Genomic DNA, 21,912 nt, shown 5'->3' on the forward strand with positions numbered 1-21,912 from the left:
TATTTGATTCTTTTTTGTGAATTCTTATTTTCTGCTAATATTCTTAATCTTGCCTTTTATCTTAAACATATTAAGGATTTTATCTTGCATATTTTAGTGTCTGTATTTTCATTGTTCGAAGTCCCTGTAGATTTAGTTTACTTTTATGTTTTCTTTGTTTTTATTTATGTCATTGTGTCTCTTTATATACCAGTTTTTATAGATAGATAGATAGATAGATAGATAGATAGATAGATTTTATTTATTTATTCATGAGAGACACAGAGAAAGAGGTAGAGACAGGCAGAGGGAGAAGCAGGCTCCATGCAGGGAGCCCAATATGGGACTCGATCCTGGGACTCTGGGATCATGCCCTGAACCAAAGGCAGACTCTCAACCACTGAGCCACCCAGGCATCCCTATATCTCGTTATTTTTGATTGTCAGATATTATATATCAAAAATGGTAGAAATATTTGGAGGCCTGGATGCTAATATAAATCCCATGTAGAAGAAGATGTTTGTACTTGGCAAGCAGCTAGGGGTACTAGCTATCCAGATTCACTTTAATTTCTGGTGTTGAAGAGGAACTCTACTTAGTTCCAAGGTGTCATCCTTCAGATTTCAAACCACAGCATGGGGGATTTAGCAGGGTCTTCTCCTCCTTATCAGTCACCGGACTAGGGTTTTGTCTCCCTAGCTCCACATGGCTATTAGAACAGTGTTCCATCTCTCAACCTCTTAGCTACCTCTTCCCAAATCAGCAGGTGCTCTAAGAGAAAAGCCACAAACGATGGATTCTCTTTCTGAATTTTCTCCTCTTCCAGGTCCGACACTTCGGACCTGGAAGACACATTAAGACACTCTTAATGGTCTTGTTAAAATCTCCAGTACCTTCAAGAGATTAAAAAAAAATTTTTTTATCAGTTTTTTCTAGTTCTCAGTAGAATGATAGGTCCAAGTGCCCAAAATATGAAATCCCTCATACTGAAAGTGAAAGTCACCCCAGTTTTTCCTAACTTCATGTTTCTGTTCACAGATCGAGGCAATGACAACTGGCTGATTAAATATGACTGTCCAATGGATAGTTCTAGCTCTCGGGTAAGTGGTTGATCTCTGTCTCGAAGAAGAGGATGAAGGATGAGGTAGTATGTATGCATAATACAGAAACATAATAATCAGAGATTAGGTAACATAGGTTCAAGAGAATCAGGATAGCACATGTGTTTAAAATTGATAAGTTAATATTTGATAGAGTTATCAATCTGTTTTTTAAGCAATATCTTATTGAGTGATGTCAATAAAGATAGAATGAAGGAAAGTTCAAATATCTTTGGGCTATATCACATATTTTATGCCTTTCTTGGAGATACACTTGCATAGTAGCATTGTAAAGGCCTGAAAAGTAGTTCATTAGATGAACCTATTTAATTTTATTTGGCCCAGTGATTTCTAAACTTTTTAAGAATATTTTTCTCCTAATAGTTCCACAGATAGTTCCACAGAATATCAGTTTAGAAGAAGCTGGTTCCTGCAGCTTTCCATACTTTTTCATTGCTTGCGTACTCCACCATGCTTCTGTATTTCTGCTCAGTCTGCACATTTAAAAAAATTAGTGGGAATGCTACCTAGAATAGGAGAGTGAGATTGACTTTTATTTATAGTGAGTGTTTTTTGTCCTGCTTTATTTAAATATAATTGACATACAACTGTGTGCAGTTTTAAGATGTGCAATGTGGTGACTTTAATGTATATTTTGCAAAGTATTTACCACAATAAGGTTAGTTAACACATTCTCTTAGTGTTTTTACTTCTCTAATAGTGGTTCTCAAATTTTGTACGTCTGAATCACCTGAAGAGCTTATTAAAAATAGTACAGATTCTTCAGGCCTTTCCCTCACTAGCTCTAGGGTAAAACTCAGGATTCCAGACTTTTAATAAGATATCCTAGGGGATTCTGATGCAGGTATCCTTGACCCACATTCCCTGTTTCTGTGATGGCACCTGTGAACCTGAAGCATGGAGCCAAATAGATAGTCATGAGAGTGGCAGACTGTCATGGGTACCCTGCCCCACTCTTTGCAATTGACCTTGTCCCTTATCACTGAAATGGCAAGAGACTCTCTTGTGTAAGAGCAACCAGGTGTTACCTTCCATGGCTCTGTCATGTCGTGGGAAAATGTGGTCACCAGTGAAGTAGCATCTGGTCAAGGACTTTAGCTGGCTGAATTTGATTTTTCTTTTTCTTTTTCATACTCTCAGGACTCTCACTGCCTTTCCCTAGGAGGAAAGGCTTAGAGGTACCTTTGTTATTGTCAGTTTCCTTCTTACCAAGGACTGTGGCAACTCCTGAGGAAGTGTACTTTTTCTAAGATAAGGGAGTCTTAGAACCTTGAATAGGCCAAGGCTGAGGTGCCATAAATGTACTAAGTTTAAAATATCAGTGAGAATGACAGAACATGAGAGACTCCTAACTCTAGGAAATGAACAAGGGGTAGTGTGAAAGGGAGGTGGGTGGAGGGTTGGGGTGACTGGGTGACGGGCACTGAGGGGGGCACTTGATGGGATGAGCACTGGGTGATATGCTATATGTTGGCAAATTGAACTCCAATTAAAAAAAAAATACTAAGTTTAGGTAACTATGAAAACCAGTTCAGAGGTTGAATAAGGATTGGTGCCTGAGGGGGTTGAGGTGGGGTGCTTTGCTACTACTTTAAAGGGCATGAGACAGGTGGGACTCTAAATATTTAGTCTTTCCTTGCTCTTCAGGACACAGACTGGGTGGTGGTGAAGGAGCCAGTTATCAAGGTGGCTGCCATAGACAATGGTCTGGCTTTCCCCCTGAAACATCCTGATTCCTGGAGGGCATGTAAGTCTGAGACCACTGTGGTCTGGCTCTTTTCTTGCTCACTCTCAGTTTCTCATCTATGCAATGAAGATAATAATAACTCTACCACAGGATTGTTCTAAGAATTCATGGAATAAAGCAGCTCATGCATTTAGCACAGTAGCTGGCATATGGCAAGTACTGCAAAATACAAGCTATTATTGTCATTTTTACCTTATATTATTCCTATTACAAGCACACAGTTGAATTTTCTCATCTGTGTTTGCATATTTCTCCTTTCTGAGGACTGTCTTATTATAATTTATTCTATTTGGGTTTCTAAATATAAGCCATTGTCAGTGTTCTATATTCCTTGTTGACATCCTGGAAGTCAGCCCCAGCCCTGTTATAATGAGAAACTCTTGGAAAAAGAGAGCAATACAAGTCAAGGATCACTAAATGCTTTGCAGTATCAGTCTGTCTTTTCAGTGTCTCCTTGCAAGTCACTGGAAGGTCATGTCACGTCTGGAAAGAGGACTAGGATTCGGCAGTCCTAGGTTTAAATCCTAATTCCTCCAATTACTCTATAGCCATAGGGTTAACAGCCCTTGAAATTTTCTTTCCTGTTGTATATCATGTGAGAGGGGTGTTCTGCCTTTTGCAGTGCTCTGATAGGTGGAGGACATAGATGGGCAGCTTTGCTTTGTGTTTTTTCCTCTTTTCAGATCCCTTTTACTGGGCCTGGTTGCCCCAGGCAAAAGTTCCGTTCTCTCAGGAGATCAAAGATCTGATTCTTCCAAAGATATCGGACCCTAACTTTGTCAAGGACTTGGAGGAGGACCTATATGAACTCTTCAAGGTTAGCCCTGGGATCCTCAACCTTATAACCATATGGAAGAAGGAATTTCTAATGGCTTTTCTAATGGGTCCTGATACAAGCCAAGAGAGAATGGCTAACACTCTTCTGACTTGTGTTGGCCAATGAAGAGCAAGCAAGATTCCCACATGTGGACAGCAAAGACCTAGCTTGGGTTGGTTTGAAAAAAATTGACATCTGTGATGAATCACCATGGGTTTATCCTGCATTTCATGGGGCTGTGGTGTATCTGCAGAGCTCTCCCTTTTCAAATGGAGCACTAGAGCCTGGAGTTCTTTAGAGTTAATAATGAGACTTAGGACAAGATACTTACTTGTTCTCTCTTTCCCTGTCTGTGAAACAGTTCTTGGGGTGGTAGTTAACTTCACTAAGCCTCGTAAGCCTTATGTAAGTTTTCTTTATTAGAAAGTTTCTATTTGGGGGAAGAAAATGAAAAAGAATTCTGAGGGATTCATGCAGGTTCCATCTCCTGCCCTTTTGCAGAAAGATCCTGGTTTTGACAGGGGCCAGTTCCATAAGCAGATTGCTGTCATGCGGGGACAGGTAAGCCTGGGACTTCCTCCTGGTGTCATTCTTGGGATCTTTCTGGGAGGGTTGTATGCTCGTGTTGAGTAAATGTGTAAAGCTTGTGTTGTATACCCTTTGAGTTTATGCCATGCTTATTTATGACTCTGTCTTAGCACATGGGAGAGGAAAGGTAGCCCTTTCCAATTTCCCATCTCTTCCATGGTATCCAGTGCTTGGTGAGGATTTACTGTGTGCTCAGCTTTGTGCCAGGTGTTGGGTAGTTCATTGGTAAATTGACCCAGGGTCCACTGTCCTCAAGTTGTTCAAGGCAGGCCATATGCCTTGGTGGTTAAGAGCTAGCCTCTGGAGTCAGACCTCTTCACTACTTGTAAGCTCTGCGATCTTGGGCAAGAGCCTCTGTATCCTTGTTTATAAAGTGTGACAATAATAACACCTTGCAGAGTTGGCCAGAGGATTATATAAGATAATTCATATCAAGTGTTTAGTTAAAACAATTACCTACCTAGCACATGGTTAGCACTCATATATATTGGCTGTGGTTATAATTTTTGTAATGGTTATAAGTCATATTATTTCTTCTCTCTCCATTTTAAGAGAGCTAAAGAAGCTAAGGAAACTAAGGAAAGGAACTAAGCTAAGGAAACCCGTAGAGCATTGCTGATCTTCCAGATTAGTAAAGACTATGCCTGAAAAATTGTTTTAAAACTTTTTTTGGGATTCCTGGGTGGCGCAGCGGTTTGGCTCCTGGTGCATGGAGCCTGCTTTTCCCTCTGCCTATGTCTCTGCCTCTCTCTCTCTCTCTCTCTCTCTCTCTCTCTCTGTGACTATCATAAATAAATTTTAAAAGGGGGGGGGCAGAGGGAGAAGCTGGCATCATACAGAGAGCCCGACGTGGGACTCGATCCAGGGTCTCCAGGACCAGGCCCCGGGCTGCAGGCGGCGCTGAACTGCTATGCCACCAGGGCTGCCGTTTTAAAACTCTTAAAGGGCACTGACGTTCTTATCACTTTAAAGAGATTTGGGATGGGGGCGCCAGGGTGACTCAGTCAGTTGGGTGTCTACCTTTGGCTCAGGTTGTGAAGAGCTCTGTGTCAGGCTTCCTGCTCAGCGAGGAGCCTGCTTCTCCCTTTCCCTCTGCTTGCCGCTCCCCCTGCTTATGTGTGTGCACGTTCTCTCTCTCTCTCTCTCTCTCTGTCAAATAAATAAATAAAATCTTTTAAAAAAAGATAAAGAGATATGGGATGGCCTAATAGTTAAGGGGCACACCCTGGTCTTGGTGCCTGTGTTTGAATCCTGGCTCTGTCACTTATTGGCTGTGAGGTCTCAGAGAAATTACTTAGTCTTTCCTTCCTTTAGTTTCTCCATTGGTAACATGGGAGTAATAACAGCACCTACACCATAGAGTTATTATGAGATAAATGATTTGGAGTAGTGCTTGATTGAAGTTCTCGATAAGCATTAGCTGTTTTATGATTATGTATACAGAAAAGGCAGCTTGTCACATCTTTAAAGGACAAGATCTTTCTAGTTGTAATTATGCATTTATGTCTTCTTACCATTTAGGTAAAGGCTTCTGGTGAGAGCAACTCTTGGGGTTACTGAGTCCATATTTCCTTGGAAATGGGATGTACAGAGGTTTTAAGAGCTGCAGTTAGAGCTGCCTGCGTACCAGTAACTTGGTCTTCCTACATTTCCCAAGTAGTGTAAGGGCACAGTTAAGCTGGCGGAATTTTTGGAAACCTTAAAAGCCACTTGATGTACTGTGGTATTAGGGAACTCAGCCTAAAGGAATGAACTTCTTCTCAAGTTTATGTAGGCTGTGCCTCTGTGCTGTGGTTGGTATACTTTCTTCCCTCATCCCTTCCCAACTCCATCCCTTGCCCACAACCCTAGCCATCCTCCTTTCGTCTGCTCCAGTTAGGGCCGTTGTCTAGAGTGGCAAAAAGGAGGAAGTGCAGTTTTTCTCTTTCTTCTGTTTTGTGCACCTAATGTCCTTTGAGAGCCCTTTGGCCTCTTACAGCCTAGAGTGGCTGCCTCTGGACCCCATAAGGTTTCATGAGCATCCAGCTCCTTTCAGCAGGTAGAATGCCAGTATATTAGTCACATCTTCACTTGCTCACCAGTCACATCCCGTGGCAAAATGAGCTTTTGTCTTCCAGAGGTCGGCCATACCACAGGGAAAGGGGGTCACAATCCTTTACCTGCCTCAGCTGTCATCACAGAGTGCCTGTGTGAGGGCTCTGAGCCAGAGGGGAAGAGTCAGGAGCTCCTAGAGACACGGAGTTGGGAGACAGAAGTTGTCGCTCACCATAAAGTCTTCACACCAGGTGTTAGAGCGTAGGGTCTGAGGTCAAGCCTCTTTAAATGGCCTGTTCAAAGACAGTGTTGATTCTTTCGCATTATGTGCCTGCTATCAGTTTTTCATCAACTTTTTAATTTGAAAAATTTCAAACCTCGGTAAAGAGTAGGATCTTTTCCTGATTCACCAATTATTACACTTAGCCACACTTACTTTATCTCTGTATCTGTTTCCTCGTATCTCTGTAGATTATCTATTGGAATAATATCTATCTCTGTATATCCCTATATATTTTCTCTTTTTAAAATACCTGTGTAGGGGATCCCTGGGTGGCTCAGCGGTTTGGTGCCTGCCTTTGACTCAGGGCGCGATCCTGGGGTCCCGGGATCGAGTCCCACATCAGGCTTCTGACATGGAGCCTGCTTCTCCCTCTGCCTGTGTCTCTGCCGCCTCTCTCTCTCTCTCTCTCTCTCTCTCTCTATGTCTATCATGAATAAATAAAATCTTTAAAAAAATAAAATACCTGTGTAATTTGTCTCTCCCTAGATAGATAGATTGATATATTTTATTTTTGGCCAGATCTTTTGAAAGTAAGTTGTAGATAATTTGACATTTTACCCCAACTCCTTCAGAGGCAGCTTCTAACCCAAAGAACCAAAGGAAGCTCAGGAAGAACCAGCCAGAGCAGGTTTAAAATCCTCTCTCTTGAGTTGGGTAGTCTCTGCACGATTCAGTCCAATTCCATCTGAACCTCCTTTTCATTCTCTACCCTGAGTTCAGGTTCAGTGGTCTTTGAAGCAGTAGAGGATGCTGATAGGTACCAAAACAAGTGAAAAAAAAAAGTTACTGTTAGGATCCAGTTCTCACTTCTCACCTCTGTTTCAGGTGTATCTCTGCCTCTTCATGAGCAGCATTTGCAGACCAGGAATATTTATGGCTTGAGGGCTGTGTATCTCCTTGATTTGAGGGTGCAGCCGTGCTTACCCTCCCCTGTGTCTGTGGCCTGGCCGTGAAAATCTTCAGTACTGTGCAGTTTTTTTATTTTTATTTTATTTTATTTTATTTTATATTTTATTTTTTATTTTTTTTAGTATTGTGCAGTTTAAAAGCAGCTCATGGGCATCTGGCTGGCTCAGTCGGTAGAGCATGTGACTCTTGATCTTGGGGTTTGAGTTTGAGCCTCACCTTGGGTATGGAGATTACTTAAAAATAAAATCTTAAAAAAAAAAAGACTGTGTTTTATAAAGAAGGAAGGCTATCATAGGACAACTTCCATTTTTGTATTGTCTTGTCAGAATAGATAATGGTGGTGATTCTAATTTTGATGAACATGTTCTCATGAACACATTTCTTTTTTTTTTGTAGGATTTTATTTATTATTTGAGAAAGAGAGTGAGAGTAAGAGAGCACAAGCTGGGGAGAGGGAGGGTCCTCGGATCATGACCTGAGCCAAAAGCAGATGGTTAACTGACTGAGCCATCCAGGTACCCTCCCATGAGCACATTTCTGAAATCTGTAAAGTATGAACAAAAGTTGGTAAAAAGCTAAATGCAATGTGGTATCCTGAGTGGGATCCTGAAATAGAAAAAGAATGGTACTGGAAAAGTAATGAAATCCGAATTAAGTCGAGTTTGGTTAATAGTAATGTTTTCAATGTTATTTTCTTAGTTCTTGTAAATATACCATAGTTACATGAAAATTTAAAATTAGGAGAAACTGGGGCAGCCCGGGTGGCTCAGCGGTTTAGCACCTGCCTTCAGCCCAGGGCCTGATCCTGGAGACCCGGGATCGAGTCCCATGTCGGGCTCCCTGCATGGAGCCTGCTTCTCCTCTGTGTCTCTGCCATTCTCTCTCTCTCTCTGTGTCTCTCATGAATAAATAAAATCTTTAAAAAATAAAAAAACTAAACCTATTTAAAATAAAATAAAATAAAATGAGGAGAAACTGAGTGGTGTACAGGAATTCTCTGTACTATTTTTTTTACCTTTTCCATAAGTTTAGAAAACAATGATAAAGACAGAGCATTAGAGGGAGAACCCAAGTGAAATATTTGACTCTTTTCAAAATGTAGGAAAATCAGAAAATAAGGATCAACAATGAGCAAATAAAAATCACCTATAAAGGATGCCTGGGTGGGTTTGCAGTTTGGCGCCTGCCTTTGGCTCAGGGCGTAATCCTGGAGACCCAGAATCGAGTCCCACATTAGGCTCCCTGCATGGAGCTTGCTTCTCCCTCTGTGTCTCTGCCTCTCTCTTTGTGTCTCTCATGAATAAATAAATAAAATCTTAAAAAAAAGAAAAACACCTATAATTTCTCGACCCAGAGATAATCACTGCCACTTCCAGAATTTGTTTCTCTATAGATAGGTAGATAGGAAGAAAGAATTTCAGAAAATAAAGGTGGAGTCACATTATAATCCTGGCTACAGTCTCTGTCCTATTCTAATGACATCGTGATCAACTTTCCACGCCAATAAAATAAATCTTTTAATCACTGTTTCTTATTCCTTAGATTATGAACTGATCCCATACTCTTGGGTATTTATACATTTTCACTGTTATAAACAATACTTCCCTGTATTAGTTGAAACTAAGTGTTTTGTGCATACCCATGATTGTTTCTTTAGTTCCTACAAACAGAATTGCTGAGTCAGAGGGCCTGTTCACTTTTAAGCCTTTATCACCCACTTGTGTTTTGGAAAAACTGGCCCAGGGTCTGGCCCCAGAGCCTGACTCTCTGAACTGTTTCCCAGATTTGAGGCTGCTGCTGCTTCTTCTGTATCCTTATTAAGGGGAATGGCAAAAAATGGGAGTTTTGGTTTTAATTTTCTTTTTTTAAATGACCAGAGTGGTAGTGGTCTCCATATTCTGTGTTTTGCTCCTTTATTTTTCTACTTTTGGAAATACCCTATTTGCATAATTTTCCATTTAGGTATTGTTTATTTTTCTATTGATTTATGGAAGCACTCTGTCAGCAGGTCTTCCTTCAGAGGCAGACCAGGATGCCTTGGTCATTCCCAAACTGATCTTATTTTTCCTGCTGCAGATTCTAAATCTGACCCAGGCCCTGAAAGACAACAAGAGTCCCCTGCACCTTGTCCAGATGCCACCCGTGATTGTCGAGACGGCTCGATCCCACCAGCGATCTTCTAGCGAATCCTACACACAGAGCTTTCAGAGTCGGAAGCCCTTCTTTTCGTGGTGGTAGCCCGAGAGGCAGACAAAGACATGTTTGAAACTTGGGCTGGGAGGAAGCCTGGGGAGTGGGTTGCAGGAGAAGCCAGAGAAGCCGGTGGAGAGCAGTGCCCTTAAGAGCCCTTCTTCTCTGCTTGCCACCCCCTCAGGGCTTTCCCAAGCACAGGGAGAAGCACAATCGGATGGACAGTGTGTGCTGTTGGACCCTTTTGAGTACTAGGGAGGGCTGGAGCCTCCGTGGGAGTAGTCCAGAGGCCCTGGAAGGAGCATCTCCCAGCGTCCCCTGGGGGCAGGCTGGGACATCCCCTTCCCTCCCTGACACCCTGCTCTGTGGCAATTCCTCATTATATTCTGCATCAGAAAATGAACACACAAATACGAATTTAAATATTAGTAGCAAAAGCCAGGCAGAATCCCAGATCCTCTCAGGTCAGAAAGCTCTGATCCAGACCTAAATTTGCATGGACCCAGACACTCACGTGCCTCACAGTTCCTTACTCTCGTGGACCAAGGCGGCTGCGTGATTCAGAGGGCGACTAGGGGACTCACCAATTGGGACAGACAGAGCCGCACCTTTCCTTTGGGTTTTTGCCAGTTTTTCTTCCCCTTCTCCCACCAGTGCAATAGGCTGACTGAAAGCCTCCCAGCCCAGTCTCACAGTGGGGACGCTTTTGCTCCAGAACTCTCAGTGGTTCTGCAGATGGTCATAGAGATCAGCTCTGCTCTCTGCTCTGGTAGGGATGCAGGTTCCCTAGGCCAGGTTTGTAGTTGCCCATCATACAGGCAATGGCAAGAGGGAGGAAACAGCCGTCCCAGCATGCAGAAGCAATCCCTTTTGGCCTAGGGCATGCTGGGAGCTGTAATTGGTCTGTGGGTAAATTTATCCCAGCCTTGCTTCCTGAGTCTTGTGATACAACTCCACCAGTCCTCTAATTTGTTCTGTTGTTAGATTTTTTTTTTTTTTCTCAACGCTTTTGACTTAGGGGTTCAGTTCTGGGTTCTGGAGTGGGTCTCAGTGAGGTGCATCTCAGCTCATAAGAGGACAGGATATTAGGTCCCTGCACTTCTTTTTATGGTACTGCTGCTGCTTGGTGGAGAATACTGGACTCGTATTCTCTTCCTAGTTGGCAACTTCCCTTTGCTCCCTGACTTCTTGTTCCAGGCCAGTTGTTCCATGGGTTCTTGAGAAAGGCAGCGCCCGGAGGAGAAAGGCCTTCAAACTGTCCCTCAGTGCCTGCCCAGCTCAGTGTGCATCTTCCTGTTTCCATGTCTCTTCCCTCAGCTGTCCCCCTTCCCAGGTGTCCAAGCCCTTTCTACACCAAAGCAAAGAATGGCCTCGAGAGGGAGTAAAGAGGGTGCCATCTGTGGCTAAGCGGCAGTTCTACGCTGCTAGACACTTCAAGATTCTGGCACCCTGCGATTGGTCAATCAACCTTGGAAAGAAACTATCTCGAAGGTTTGAAAAACAACCAAAGAAAGGGAGCGAGGACTATGGCTGTGTGCCCTCTGCTTGCCCAGCTCCCGCTGCCCAGGAGGCAGAGCGGAGATGTACAGCCCTCTTGTCAGCTGGGCCAAGCTGGTACCCTTGCATCCTAGCTCCAGGAGCCAGCTTGTGCTGGGATTCCCTCCAGCTGACAGGAAGAATCTCTGGGAGCTGGATATGCATGCCTGGTGGACAAAGACACAGCTCTTAGCCCTGACAATCTCATTCGACCGACCTGGTATCTGGCCTTGGGGACCATGTTTGTGACAGTGCCTGCCCCCAGACTGCAGGGGCAGCAAGGCTTCCAGAGGCCAGAGGGGGTACCATGGTGTGTTTAGCTCTCCAAGACCTCTCTACATAAACCTGTTGGTAAAGCGTCTCATCTGGGTGTCAAGAGAGCCTAAGCAGTCTTAGAGGAAGCTGGTTGCTTCCTCCAGCCAAGTAGATCTGCACATTGCCCTCATCCAGACCAGCCCTGTGATGAGAAGGAGATTGGGTTCAATGTACGAGGGGGCTGGTCCCAATCCTGGCAAGAGTGTGGGGCATCCTTTCCTGGCATGTTTCCATTCTCCTTGAAGTCTGTACTCAGGTTGCCTTGAATGTGGACTCGGGGAGAGCCGGGGGCCCAAAGTGCCAGGGCAGGCTTCTGGGTGGTACTCATGGGACAGCCCAGCCCTCTGCTAGCCCGAGGCCCTGTTCTCATGTCAGGGAGGTGAGGCTGGGCTGGGAGAGTGCTGCTGCCTGTGTTGTTCTGCCAACGCACTGTAGAACTTGTATGTAATGTATTTAAATCAAAGCAAATGTATGAATAACAAGTCCAATTCTGACCTTTGTCGTCTAGTGTTCTTGGGTGAGAGAAAGACAAGGTAGAATGAAATTTTAAGGACAAAGAACCCTGTGTTTCCATGGAGTTGTGGAGATACGGCTCCTGAATTATACAGGTCCTCATTTCCAAAGTCCTAGTGCTCTGAAAACCAAAAATATTTTCATTAACTCATTTGACACCAAAATGTGACTGAACCTACATTGATATGAATTGAAACTATTTGTAACCATCATGTTTTTCTCTTAGCGTGTATATTTGTTGCAGAAGTATTACTGTTATGTTATGAGATATTTCCCTACTAGGGATTATGTAGCACTTGTACTTAGTACTTCCCAAAAACTGAAAAAATACTGAATAGCAAAATCATCTAGCCCTAAGCGTTTGAGATGAGGAATATGGACTCAGCTTCTCTTCGTGGCCACAAGAGGGCAGCCCTGTTTTGTCTGTGCATCATAGCCTGCTTGAAGTTTTGAATCCTGGGTTCGTGAAGTGGTAGGTAATAGGGCAGATAGGATTCCAGGGGAGTGGAGCTGGATGCTAATGAGCACATGATATACTATTGAGGCAAAGCCAGTAGAGTAACCAACCAAAAATCCTCACTGAACATTTTTAGGCTAGGAAACCTCAGATAATGCCAGAGGCTCAAGAATGATTGGGCTTAAAAAAAAAAAAAAAAAAAAAAAAAGAATTATTGGGTTAGCTGTTGATGGTTGGCCCGTGGGGAGAAAGAAACCAGCTGAAGAGCTGGCATCCCAGTACAATGACTGCAGGCTCAGTGCTCACTATGGAAGGCCAACTGGAATAGCCTCTCCCTTCTAGAACTGGCCAGAGTCCAGGAGCCCTCTTCTGTGGATCAGGACCACCCTATAGAGTTACATCCATCTCCTAATTGGACAACCTCTGGAAAAGGAGGCTTTGGCACAGGGGACCTAGGAGGTTGGGGGACTCAGAGGAACACCCCCCTTTTCCCTGCAATAAGCACAATCCTTCATCCCCTTGTTTAAGAGTGTCCATTTGGGGATCCTCCCTTTCTGTGACAGACTCACACAATTATTGATGCAAATGTTTTTATTTTGCTACTTAAACCACAGTTTCCTTGTGCTAGCCTGACAGGGGCAGGGATGTGGGCAGGCTGCTGGACTGTGGGTTATAGCAGGAACAGGAGGGTTGGTAGCAGGAGTGGTGAGATGCTCAGTGTGAGTGTCCAACACTTAGGGGAATATCATGCAGCCCAGGTGTACTGTTAGATGGGAAGAGCTGAGGCGCAGTTTCTTCTCATTCTGGTGAGGAATGGGTCCCACATAACCTAGAGCTCAGGAGACATTTCCAGTCCTGTTCCAAATGGAGCAGGCCAGTGGCAGTAGTCTTTCATTTATCCCTGTGGGGCTATCTGCCTCCAGTCTCTCCTCCTTCTTTACCTCCTGGGCCTTTTGGAAAAAGTCCCTGTAATTCCTGGGGAAGATAATGCCATTCCCAGCTCCTTCCCTGGATCAGTGTCTGATTTGATGGAGGTAGCTTGTAGGGCCTGGCTTCTTCCAGTTCCGGCGGATCCTGGCACTTGTCCTCCTGGAGTTCAGATACTGATCACCAGAAGCTGTCTCTGTGCTACCACTCTGTGGGTTGGCCAGTGGAGCGCAGGGCTCGGGGATTCTGCGGAGAACAAGTGTATAATAGGCCCACATCAATAGGAAGAACAGAATGGGAACTAAAGAGATTTGGGTCACAACGGACTATTAAAACAGACTGTTCAGGGTAAAACAAGACCAGAAGCCTGGTTTGGTCTACCCCCTGAAAGCTAAAGCCCAGGCAAAGCTTTCACATTTCTGTAAAGAGAGCTGGGCTAGAACAGGGTATGTGATACTCAGCATTTCTCCAGCTTCCTCATGCTGTACCCATGGCAGCCATCATCAGTCAGCCGTGATATGAGACTGGAGGAACAAATATCCTCCTTAGCAAGGTATATTAAACAGGAATTGCAAGTCAACTGGAGGTAATATGAGCAAGGGCCTGATTTACTCCCCCGGACCTGATGACTTGGAAGACCTGTTCAGGTCTAATGTTCTAATTGGGGGCCCCAAGAAAGCAGTGGGAAGAATAGAATCCAGATCGTAACCCACAGTGATTGGCTAGGCTGTGTGGTTCGGCTTGGCCTTGTGGGGTTTGCAGTTCCCAGGCTGTCCGTGACCTAGGCAAAGGGGGATGACTAGTGAAAGTTTAAAGCTCCTCAACTTTGAAACCTCATTGCCTCTACGAAACCTTCCTACACTATGTTCTCCATAATCCCACAGGTAAGATTGTGATTGTTACCTATTCTACAACAGGGAAGCAATTTTTTTCTCCCAAACAAAAATCCCTCCCCTGGCTGAGAATCACTGCAAAATTAAGTGATGCCAATAGGGCCCAGGCCTTCTTTCCCATGGAAGTTCACAGGGTCAACATGACTCTAGTAGTAACTGCAGTCACAGGCACTGTGTAGACCTCACAACCCCCACAGCAGGTGCTTTACAGTGAGGCCAAGTCAGTGGTTCCAGGTCACCCTGCCAGGTGGCAGGAGCATGGTGGAAGGGGCATCATTGGTGCTCCCCTCCCTCAGCCTTCCAGTTCCAGGAACCCACCTGAGCCGGCTGCAGTGGTGCAGTGAGTGGGCCAGTGGTTTCGGCCGGGGGGGCCTCTTCCTACGCAGCCTCCTCAAGGCTTCTGCCACGCGGTGGTCTCCTGCACACTCCCAGATGATCTGTGCTCGCTCCTCAGCCAGCTGGTCCCCACTGCGCTGAAATAGGCCCTGGATCTGCAGCAGCTCGGCGTCCTGGAAGATGTTGGCCGAGGCCTGCTTGCGGCCCCGGGCCTCGGCCGGAGCCTGCCAAAGGGGCGGCTCACTCACCACAGAGGCTGGGGTGCCCATCCTGGGTGCTCTGGGGAAGGAAAGCATGGAGAGACCTCAGTCAGTAGGCCATTCCCAAACCTGCAGCCTAACGGATGCAAGGGCTTCTGGTGTTTCTATTCTCCAGGAGTCAATGTGCACTAAGTCTTAGTCACTCTAATTTTCAGGGCACTTGGGGGATATGTGAATAACGACAAACTTTATTATGAAGTGCTTATGTATACAATACATGTACTATCTCACTGAAGAGTCACAGCAACCCGTGAAGTAAGAATGGTTTACTCCCACCATACAGATGAAGAAGTGCAACTTGGTTGAAATGACCCTTCGCAGTCACAAATCCTTGCATAAGCAGAGAGCTGGGAGCAGAACCCAGGTCTGTCTGGCTGTAAAGCCCAGGCCGACCCCAGATACCTACGTCCTGAGGACAGTGCTGACAGCAGCCACGGAACTGTGTTGAGCGTTTAAATGTATTGGGCATGGCTCTGAGAGTTGTAATCACACAACCACCTCATCGAAACGTGATAACAGCAACCCTATGGGTAGATACTGTATCCTCATTTCACTAATGAAACTGAAGAATGGAACCCAGGTCTCTCTAAGGCTCTGTAGCACAGAGGTGAGAAGGGTTTTGGGGTTGGAATATGTAGGTTGGAATCCCACTTCTGGCCACCTCCATCCCAGAATGGCTCACCTGCTTCCTGTGTGAATGTGTGAGCTGCACCAATTCCTACTTCACAGGGCTGCAGTGGGGACTTAGGACAGTGTTAAGAACGGTGCCCAATGTTCTATTCTGCTTTTCCAGCTGGAAAACAGAATGGTCATCCTACCTATTTTCAAGACCCTGGAGACACACCAAGTCCATATGGTTCAGTAAGCAGAGTATGAAACAGACCAATCAGATCTAACTGTAGTCCAAAAGGCCATGGAGAGGAACATAGGGGCAAAGAGGTGGCTACAGGGTTAGAATATACAACCACGGGCAGAGGTTGGGATCTAGAAGAGTTCAATAAAAGGAAGGCTCATGTCAATGCCCCCCCCCCCCATAGGAAATGAGAATTAAATGATCTTCCTCAGTTCTAGAGAGTTCAGTTTGAATAACAAAGACATTTGAGGCTCACTCACCCCATCCTTGTCTCCAGTACAGCCTGAAAAAGCTATGAGATTGGAAAGCAGACCAAAGACCTTGGCATTACAGAGAACTGGGCTTGAATCACAGTCCTGCCACCTTCTTAGCTGTGACCCTAGGCAAGTTACTCAACGTCTCTGAGCCTCTGCCTAGCTGTAAAGTAAGGCTCATAACCACTTGTCAGAATTGCTGTAAGGACTGAGTGAAACCAAAAAAAAAAAAAAAAAAAAAAAAGGACTGAGTGAATCCAGTGTGGTATCAGCTACCAGATAAGAGCCAAATAAATGCAAATGCCACCACCCCCTCTGTCCCAGCCCCCACAACCTGTCCCTTTTGGTTTCCTTGACTTTTGTAATTGGATCAGGGGTATGACAGGATCCCTTTTCCTCTGTTCTGGCCTAAGCCAACTGAGGACTTGCCTGTGCTCCTTTCACCCTTCAGCCCCAGGCCTAGTGGGGAAGGCCTGGCTGCTACACCAGACCTCCCCTCATCCACGGAGCTACAGAGATATCTGTCAACCAGAAACCAGAAACCAGCTTAAAAAGGGAGTAAAAATTAAAATACATTTCAATACAAAATGTCTATGCTCCTTGTAACAAACTCAAACAGAATGGACATCACATAAAGCATTCCCAGCTTCACGGCCCTTAACACTCACCTGCCTTTGTTTTCCTGAGACTTTGAGATATCTCTCCAACTCACTCAGACTCCCCAAATGTAACTGGCCCTCCCTCCTCTTCACCTCAATAACCAACCTCCTTATTCCAGTAATTTCCAAACTCACCCTGTCCCAGTGCCTAGGCCTCCTATCATAAGAACCCCACTTTCTTCAAAAGATTTATTAACTAAAACCTCCACAAGAGGGCATCCTGGGTGGCTCAGCGGTTTAGCACCGCCTTCAGCCCAGGGAGTGATCCTGGAGACTCGGATGGAGTCCCACATAGGGCTCCCTACAGGGAGCCTGCTTCTCCCTCTGCCTATGTCTCTGCTTCTCTCTGTGTCTCTCATAAATAAATAAAATCTTAAAAAAAGAAAAAAAACTGCACAAGACTCAGATAAATTAACTCCACAAAAATTGTGTTTTTTATCTGGAAATGGGAATTTTTAAATCTACATCTCCTTAAGCACTATTATGAAATCCAGTTAAAAACCTGGTATGTGTGGTAATCAAATCCCCCGAATTGGATGAGAAAAAGTGACCAAAAAACAATAGTCACCAGGCAACACTTTCAGGCTGATGTTAAAAAGCTAACTCTGGGTCATTTACTGGTGATAAGACAATATGCATGATATTTCATCCTCCAAATAGTTCTAGGAATCAAACACTGTTACCTTCCTCCCAGCTCAGAGAGGAGCAAAGAAAGCCAAGACACAGATTCAATGCCAGAGGCTCAGCCAAGGCCAGGACCTGGTGTAAGGGGCTGCAGCTGTGTTTGAATACCTTGGCTGCCTTCACAGCCAAGCAGCACCGAGCAAACTGAAGCCCATCATTTCTGTGGGGGAGAGGGCTCTGTTCTCACCTAATTCATAAAAGGGGAAACCTGCCACTGGAAAGGGAACAATGACGAGCCCACACACAAGGCAGGGGCGGGGTTGTAGAGTTTATCTTTTCTTGAGTGTCAGAGCTGTTGACTGTGATCTGCTGTTGTAGTCTTGAACCCGCAGCACTCAGAGGAAGATTCTCAGCTCCCACAAAACAAATCTGGAACCGCAGCTCAGCCCAGCCCAGTGCACACAGTACCAGCTCCTGAGTCAGAGGACTCTGAGCCCTTGTGCCACTCGCTGGCTGAGGGGCCTCTGGTACTTCACATCATCTCTGTGGGCCTCTGTTTCCCTCATACACCAGGAAGAAGGAACAGCTTCGTGCTTTTGGTCTCAGGGCGTGTGTAGTCAATGGTTCTATGACGAGGCTAGGTCTGTACGGAAGCAGTGACTGGATTTGCTCGTCTGATGAGGCCTTAATGCAACGTGTATGGACAGGTCTGGCTAATTAGGTGCCAGGAAATTCCCCAACCAGTAGTTCCTCCTTTCTGCTCTCCTCAACCTTCCCTGGAGATAAGGCACTGTTTTTGCTGCTGTGGGACTTGGGGTTAGGGACTGGGAGAACACAGAGAACTCACTGCTCTAAAGCACTCCAGTGACCTACGCTGGCTGTGGCCAAGCCTGGGGCAGACTCCTAGGCTGGTCTGGGTGGTGGGAGAAGAGGCCATGTTGGGCTTCTCTCAGATTCAGGCAATCTTACCCTCCCTTCAGAGAGAATGGCAACAGGATTAAGTAGCAGCAGCTGCCTCAGGGATGACTTGGAGCCCAACTTCCCAGATATTCACAGCCACCAGTGTGTGCTACGAAGCCCTACAAGGCCCCACCTCCAGCCTCCAGCATCCCAGTTACAGCAAGTTATAAACACACCAACAAACCATCTGGGTGAGTCTAAGCCTCCAGCTTCAAACATACCCTCCATGCACTTTGGGGTGGGGTGCCTTGGCACCTCTAGATTTTGAGGATCTTCACTCTTGGCTCTGCCTGCTACCCTGGGAGTCAGCCAGCAGTAAGAGAATAAAAATCAATATGAGATTTCACATAGGATTAAACTTTGGGAAAATGAATTAGAACACTTTTATTATCAGAATAAACTTTTTTTAAGATTTTATTATTTTTATTTTTATTTCTAAAGATTTTATTTATTCATGAGAGACACAGAGAAAGAGAGGCAGAGACACAGGCTGAGGGAGAAGCAGGGAGCCCGACGTGGGACTTGATCCTGGGTCTCCAGGATCACGCCCCAGGCTGAAGGCAGCACTAAACCGCTGAACCACCTGGGCTGCCCTAAGATTTTATTTTTAAGTAATCTCTACACCCAATGTAGAGCTTGAATTTACAACCTGAGATCAAGAGTGGCTCACTCTACCAACTAAGCCAGCCAGGCTCCCCAGAAGAAACATCTCTTATCTTATTCAATGTGTTATTTCCCCCCTAATTTCTTGGACAGGACCTGAATTCATGGAAGTCAGTGTATACTTGAACAATGGTACTTTTTTGAAATGGAAAATGACACCATAGAGATATTAAAAGATTACAAGTGGATCTTTCATCCCAGAGCTGACGTGAAAGAATATAAACATGAGTCTGTGAACAAATGAGTAAAAACTCATTGCAAAATACTTCAGCATGACACAGTAGCTTAAAAATGAACCCCCAAAGTAAATGCCAAATGTGGAAAAGGACAAAGTTCAATTTGTTTTGAAATAGGCAATAAATGAATTATAGAGCTCTAACAAAGAAATATATTTAAAAAGTGACTCACCATGCAATGAATTTGTAATACATAAATATAGTGCACAATTGAGCACCCTTTGTAGTCTATGAAGCTCAGTTTAGACAGCTAGCTATTCTGACCATGGTCTCAGAGAGGCACAGGTAACCAACTACCAGAGGCAGAACACACTTGCACGAGCTGCCAGCAACTGCTTCCACACTCAGCTCACCTCCTTCAGATAACCCTGGTGATGGTAATAATCTGTAATTGGAGGCAAAGGGCCTTTGGAAAAAGAACTGGAGGCTCTGGCCCAAGGCCCAGATCAACACTTGTGGCCCTGGCCTGCCTCCCCTGTCGCTGGACAGCAGCCAAAATCTGTGGTTCCTCCACTGGGAGGCCGAGTCAACAAGGCTGTGTGAGCCCCCAGGCCCTTAAGGCCAACCCTACCCCCAGAAGTAACTGAGAGAACTGCATACATGTCAGTCTGCAGATCTAATGTGGAAGTGGACAAAAGGGCCCTACTCCTAGACCAATTCTCAGACACGACTGGAAAATAAACTAGGTGTAGAAATAACTCTCTTCAAGAGTTCAAGAACCCTGAATTCTGGCCGTGCCACTGAAAACTGGATGACATTGACAAGCCTGTTTCCCCTGCCTCATTTTGCCCATCATCAAATGAGTGAGAATAAATAACCCTTAAAGGAATAAGGGTTATTCCCTTATTCCAGTACATTGGTGTACTAGTGAAAGCATCCATTCCAGTACATTGCATCATGAATGAGTGATGTAAGGGAAAGGCAATTTAACAACCAGGCAGTATAGAATCATTGTCATTTTCATGAAACTCCCTCAAAAGGGGCCTTCACTTGGGAAAAGATGGCAAAGGGGAATGGATCCATCTGTAGACCTTTAAATCACAGCTGCCAGTGAGGCAGCTTGCTCCATGTCAGACACAGAACATCACTTCCAAATAGGTGATCTTTTTAACTCACCCCTATGAGGAAGCACTATAACTAAAAAGGTTATACACATTTTACAGATGAGAAAACTGAGCTCAGAAAGGTTAAGTAACTTGCCCAAAGTCAAACAGGAGGTGGGTGGTGAGGCTGGGATATATACCCAGGTAGTATGATCTCAGCGCCCAGCCTCTCAACCACTGTTATTTTTGTTCCTGCCAGATGGTTGTCGAGGTCTTCAGGGGAAGAACGACCCAGGAGGCTCAGAAACCTCTCGGAGCCTGCTATCTGCTTCTGCGGGCTTCGGAAGGCGCAGGGATCGAAAGTCAAGTCTCCCAAGCCTGCCTCGGCGCCCTCAGCACTCCACGGCCCGCAGGGAGTTAGAGCGATTACTCACCGCGCGGAAAGGCAGCGCCGACAGACCTCAAATCGGGATGGGGCAAGCTAAGAGGCGCCCACCCCAACCCTTTCACGGCTTTTGGCAAGGGCGGGCGCTTCCTGATGCGAAGGCGCTCACAAGGTCCAGGCGGCGTTCACCCACAGGTCGAGAGCTTGGGAGGGGATCTCCTGGCCCAGGCTGCAGGGCGACATCCCCAGCACAGGTCAGCCCCCGAGGCTCAGACGTGGCCGCTTCGCACAATGCCGGGCCCTAAGTGGACTACGGGTTCGGGTCCCAGCGGCACCGGGGTCTGACGGCCCGCCCGCCCGCTCCCACCGCAGCGCGAGCCGGGCCTCTGAGCTACGTACCTGGCTGCCCGAGGCGGGCCACCTAGGTCACACCGCGACTCCCCGGAGAAAGCGCTCCCCGGCCGGGGAAGAGCCAATCCTCGGCCGAGCCTTGGCGAGAGCTCGGGGGCGAGCCTCCCAAAATCGAACGCGGAGACTCCGTGGGCCAATCATCAGCGACAGAGGGGCGAGGGGCGTGCCCGGGCCCCGCCCCCTTCCCTCCGCCGGCCTCGAAACCGGGTGCGAAGATTCCCCGGGCCCAATCAGCGGCGGAGCAGCGCGAGGGGCGTGTCCGCCGGGCCCCTCCCCCCCCTGCCGCCCTAGCGCGGCGCCCGAGGCGCCCCCCTCATTGACGTCAGTACCCGGGGAGAGCAGGGTTTTGCTGGCGCGGGAGCGGGGCGGGGCCGCATTCCAGCCTCGGGGTGCGGCGGCCGCGGGCCCTGCAGGGTACACGTGACGCGTGCCCCCTCTCCCGGGCCCTGGGCGGCGCGCGCGGCGCCGCGCTCCTTGCGGCGGGTGGCCCTCTGCAAATAGACCCGCAGTTCCTTAAATTCATCTCCCTTCAGCTCCAGCTTTGAGACCGTGGGCTCCGAAGCTAGAATGCCATAGATTCGAATCTTGAATCAGCTGCGCAACCTGGGTCAGTCAGCTAAATGAGCAGTATTACGGACGAGGATTTTATACATTCAGTGGACAAGGGTGCATTAGGGACCCACCGTGTCCAAGTTCCTTAACCTGCAGTGAGTAGGAGACGTCTGTAAGCCCGTGCCCTGGGGGAATTTATAGTAAGGAAGGCAGACATTAAAAAGCTTAAAACAGGGGATCCCTGGGTGGCTCGGCGGCTTGGCGCCTGCCTTTGGCCGGGAGCGCGATCCTGGAGTCCCGGGATCGAGTCCCGGGATCGAGTCCCGCGTCGGGCCCCGGGCATGGAGCTTGCTTCTCCCTCCTCTGC

General features: G+C 46.4%; 2 protein-coding genes across 3 annotated transcripts in view; one reads left to right on the forward strand and one right to left on the reverse strand.

The window, feature by feature from the left end:
• Nucleotides 1-12,013, forward strand: part of PI4K2A (phosphatidylinositol 4-kinase type 2 alpha) — a 31,340-nt gene extending 19,327 nt beyond the window's left edge. Inside the window, exons 5-9 of the mRNA XM_025991542.2 lie at nucleotides 1,018-1,079; nucleotides 2,748-2,847; nucleotides 3,531-3,664; nucleotides 4,166-4,225; nucleotides 9,555-12,013. Of these exons, the coding sequence (XP_025847327.1) occupies nucleotides 1,018-1,079; nucleotides 2,748-2,847; nucleotides 3,531-3,664; nucleotides 4,166-4,225; nucleotides 9,555-9,716 (518 nt within the window). The 3' untranslated portion in view covers nucleotides 9,717-12,013. The remainder of the gene's footprint in view (nucleotides 1-1,017; nucleotides 1,080-2,747; nucleotides 2,848-3,530; nucleotides 3,665-4,165; nucleotides 4,226-9,554) is intronic.
• A 1,049-nt stretch (nucleotides 12,014-13,062) lies between these two features.
• On the reverse strand, nucleotides 13,063-21,198 carry AVPI1 (arginine vasopressin induced 1). Of its 2 annotated transcripts, XM_025991562.2 has the most exons (4): nucleotides 20,982-21,113; nucleotides 20,632-20,811; nucleotides 14,628-14,924; nucleotides 13,063-13,662 (listed from the first exon to the last, which is right to left on the reverse strand). In XM_025991562.2, the coding sequence occupies exons 3-4, from the start codon at nucleotides 14,912-14,914 to the stop codon at nucleotides 13,503-13,505; spliced, it is 447 nt and encodes a 148-aa protein (XP_025847347.1). In that variant the 5' UTR covers nucleotides 14,915-14,924; nucleotides 20,632-20,811; nucleotides 20,982-21,113; the 3' UTR covers nucleotides 13,063-13,502. The 2 variants fall into 2 exon arrangements, with proteins under 2 accessions (XP_025847347.1, XP_025847354.1); XM_025991569.2 differs by lacking the exon at nucleotides 20,632-20,811 and having other exon boundaries at nucleotides 20,982-21,198.
• Between the last annotated feature and the right edge of the window lie 714 nt (nucleotides 21,199-21,912).

Source organism: Vulpes vulpes, chromosome 15, assembly GCF_048418805.1.
Source record: "Vulpes vulpes isolate BD-2025 chromosome 15, VulVul3, whole genome shotgun sequence".
Lineage (NCBI taxonomy): Eukaryota > Metazoa > Chordata > Mammalia > Carnivora > Canidae > Vulpes > Vulpes vulpes.

Coding starts and splice junctions, on each gene's coding strand:
- AVPI1 (XM_025991569.2), bottom strand. CDS start 14,914: ATGGGCACCCCAGCCTCTGTGGTGAGTGAGCCGCCCCTTTGGCAGGCT. Junction 13,663..14,627: donor CACCACTGCAGCCGGCTCAG/GTGGGTTCCTGG, acceptor TGTTCTCCGCAG/AATCCCCGAGCCCTGCGCTC.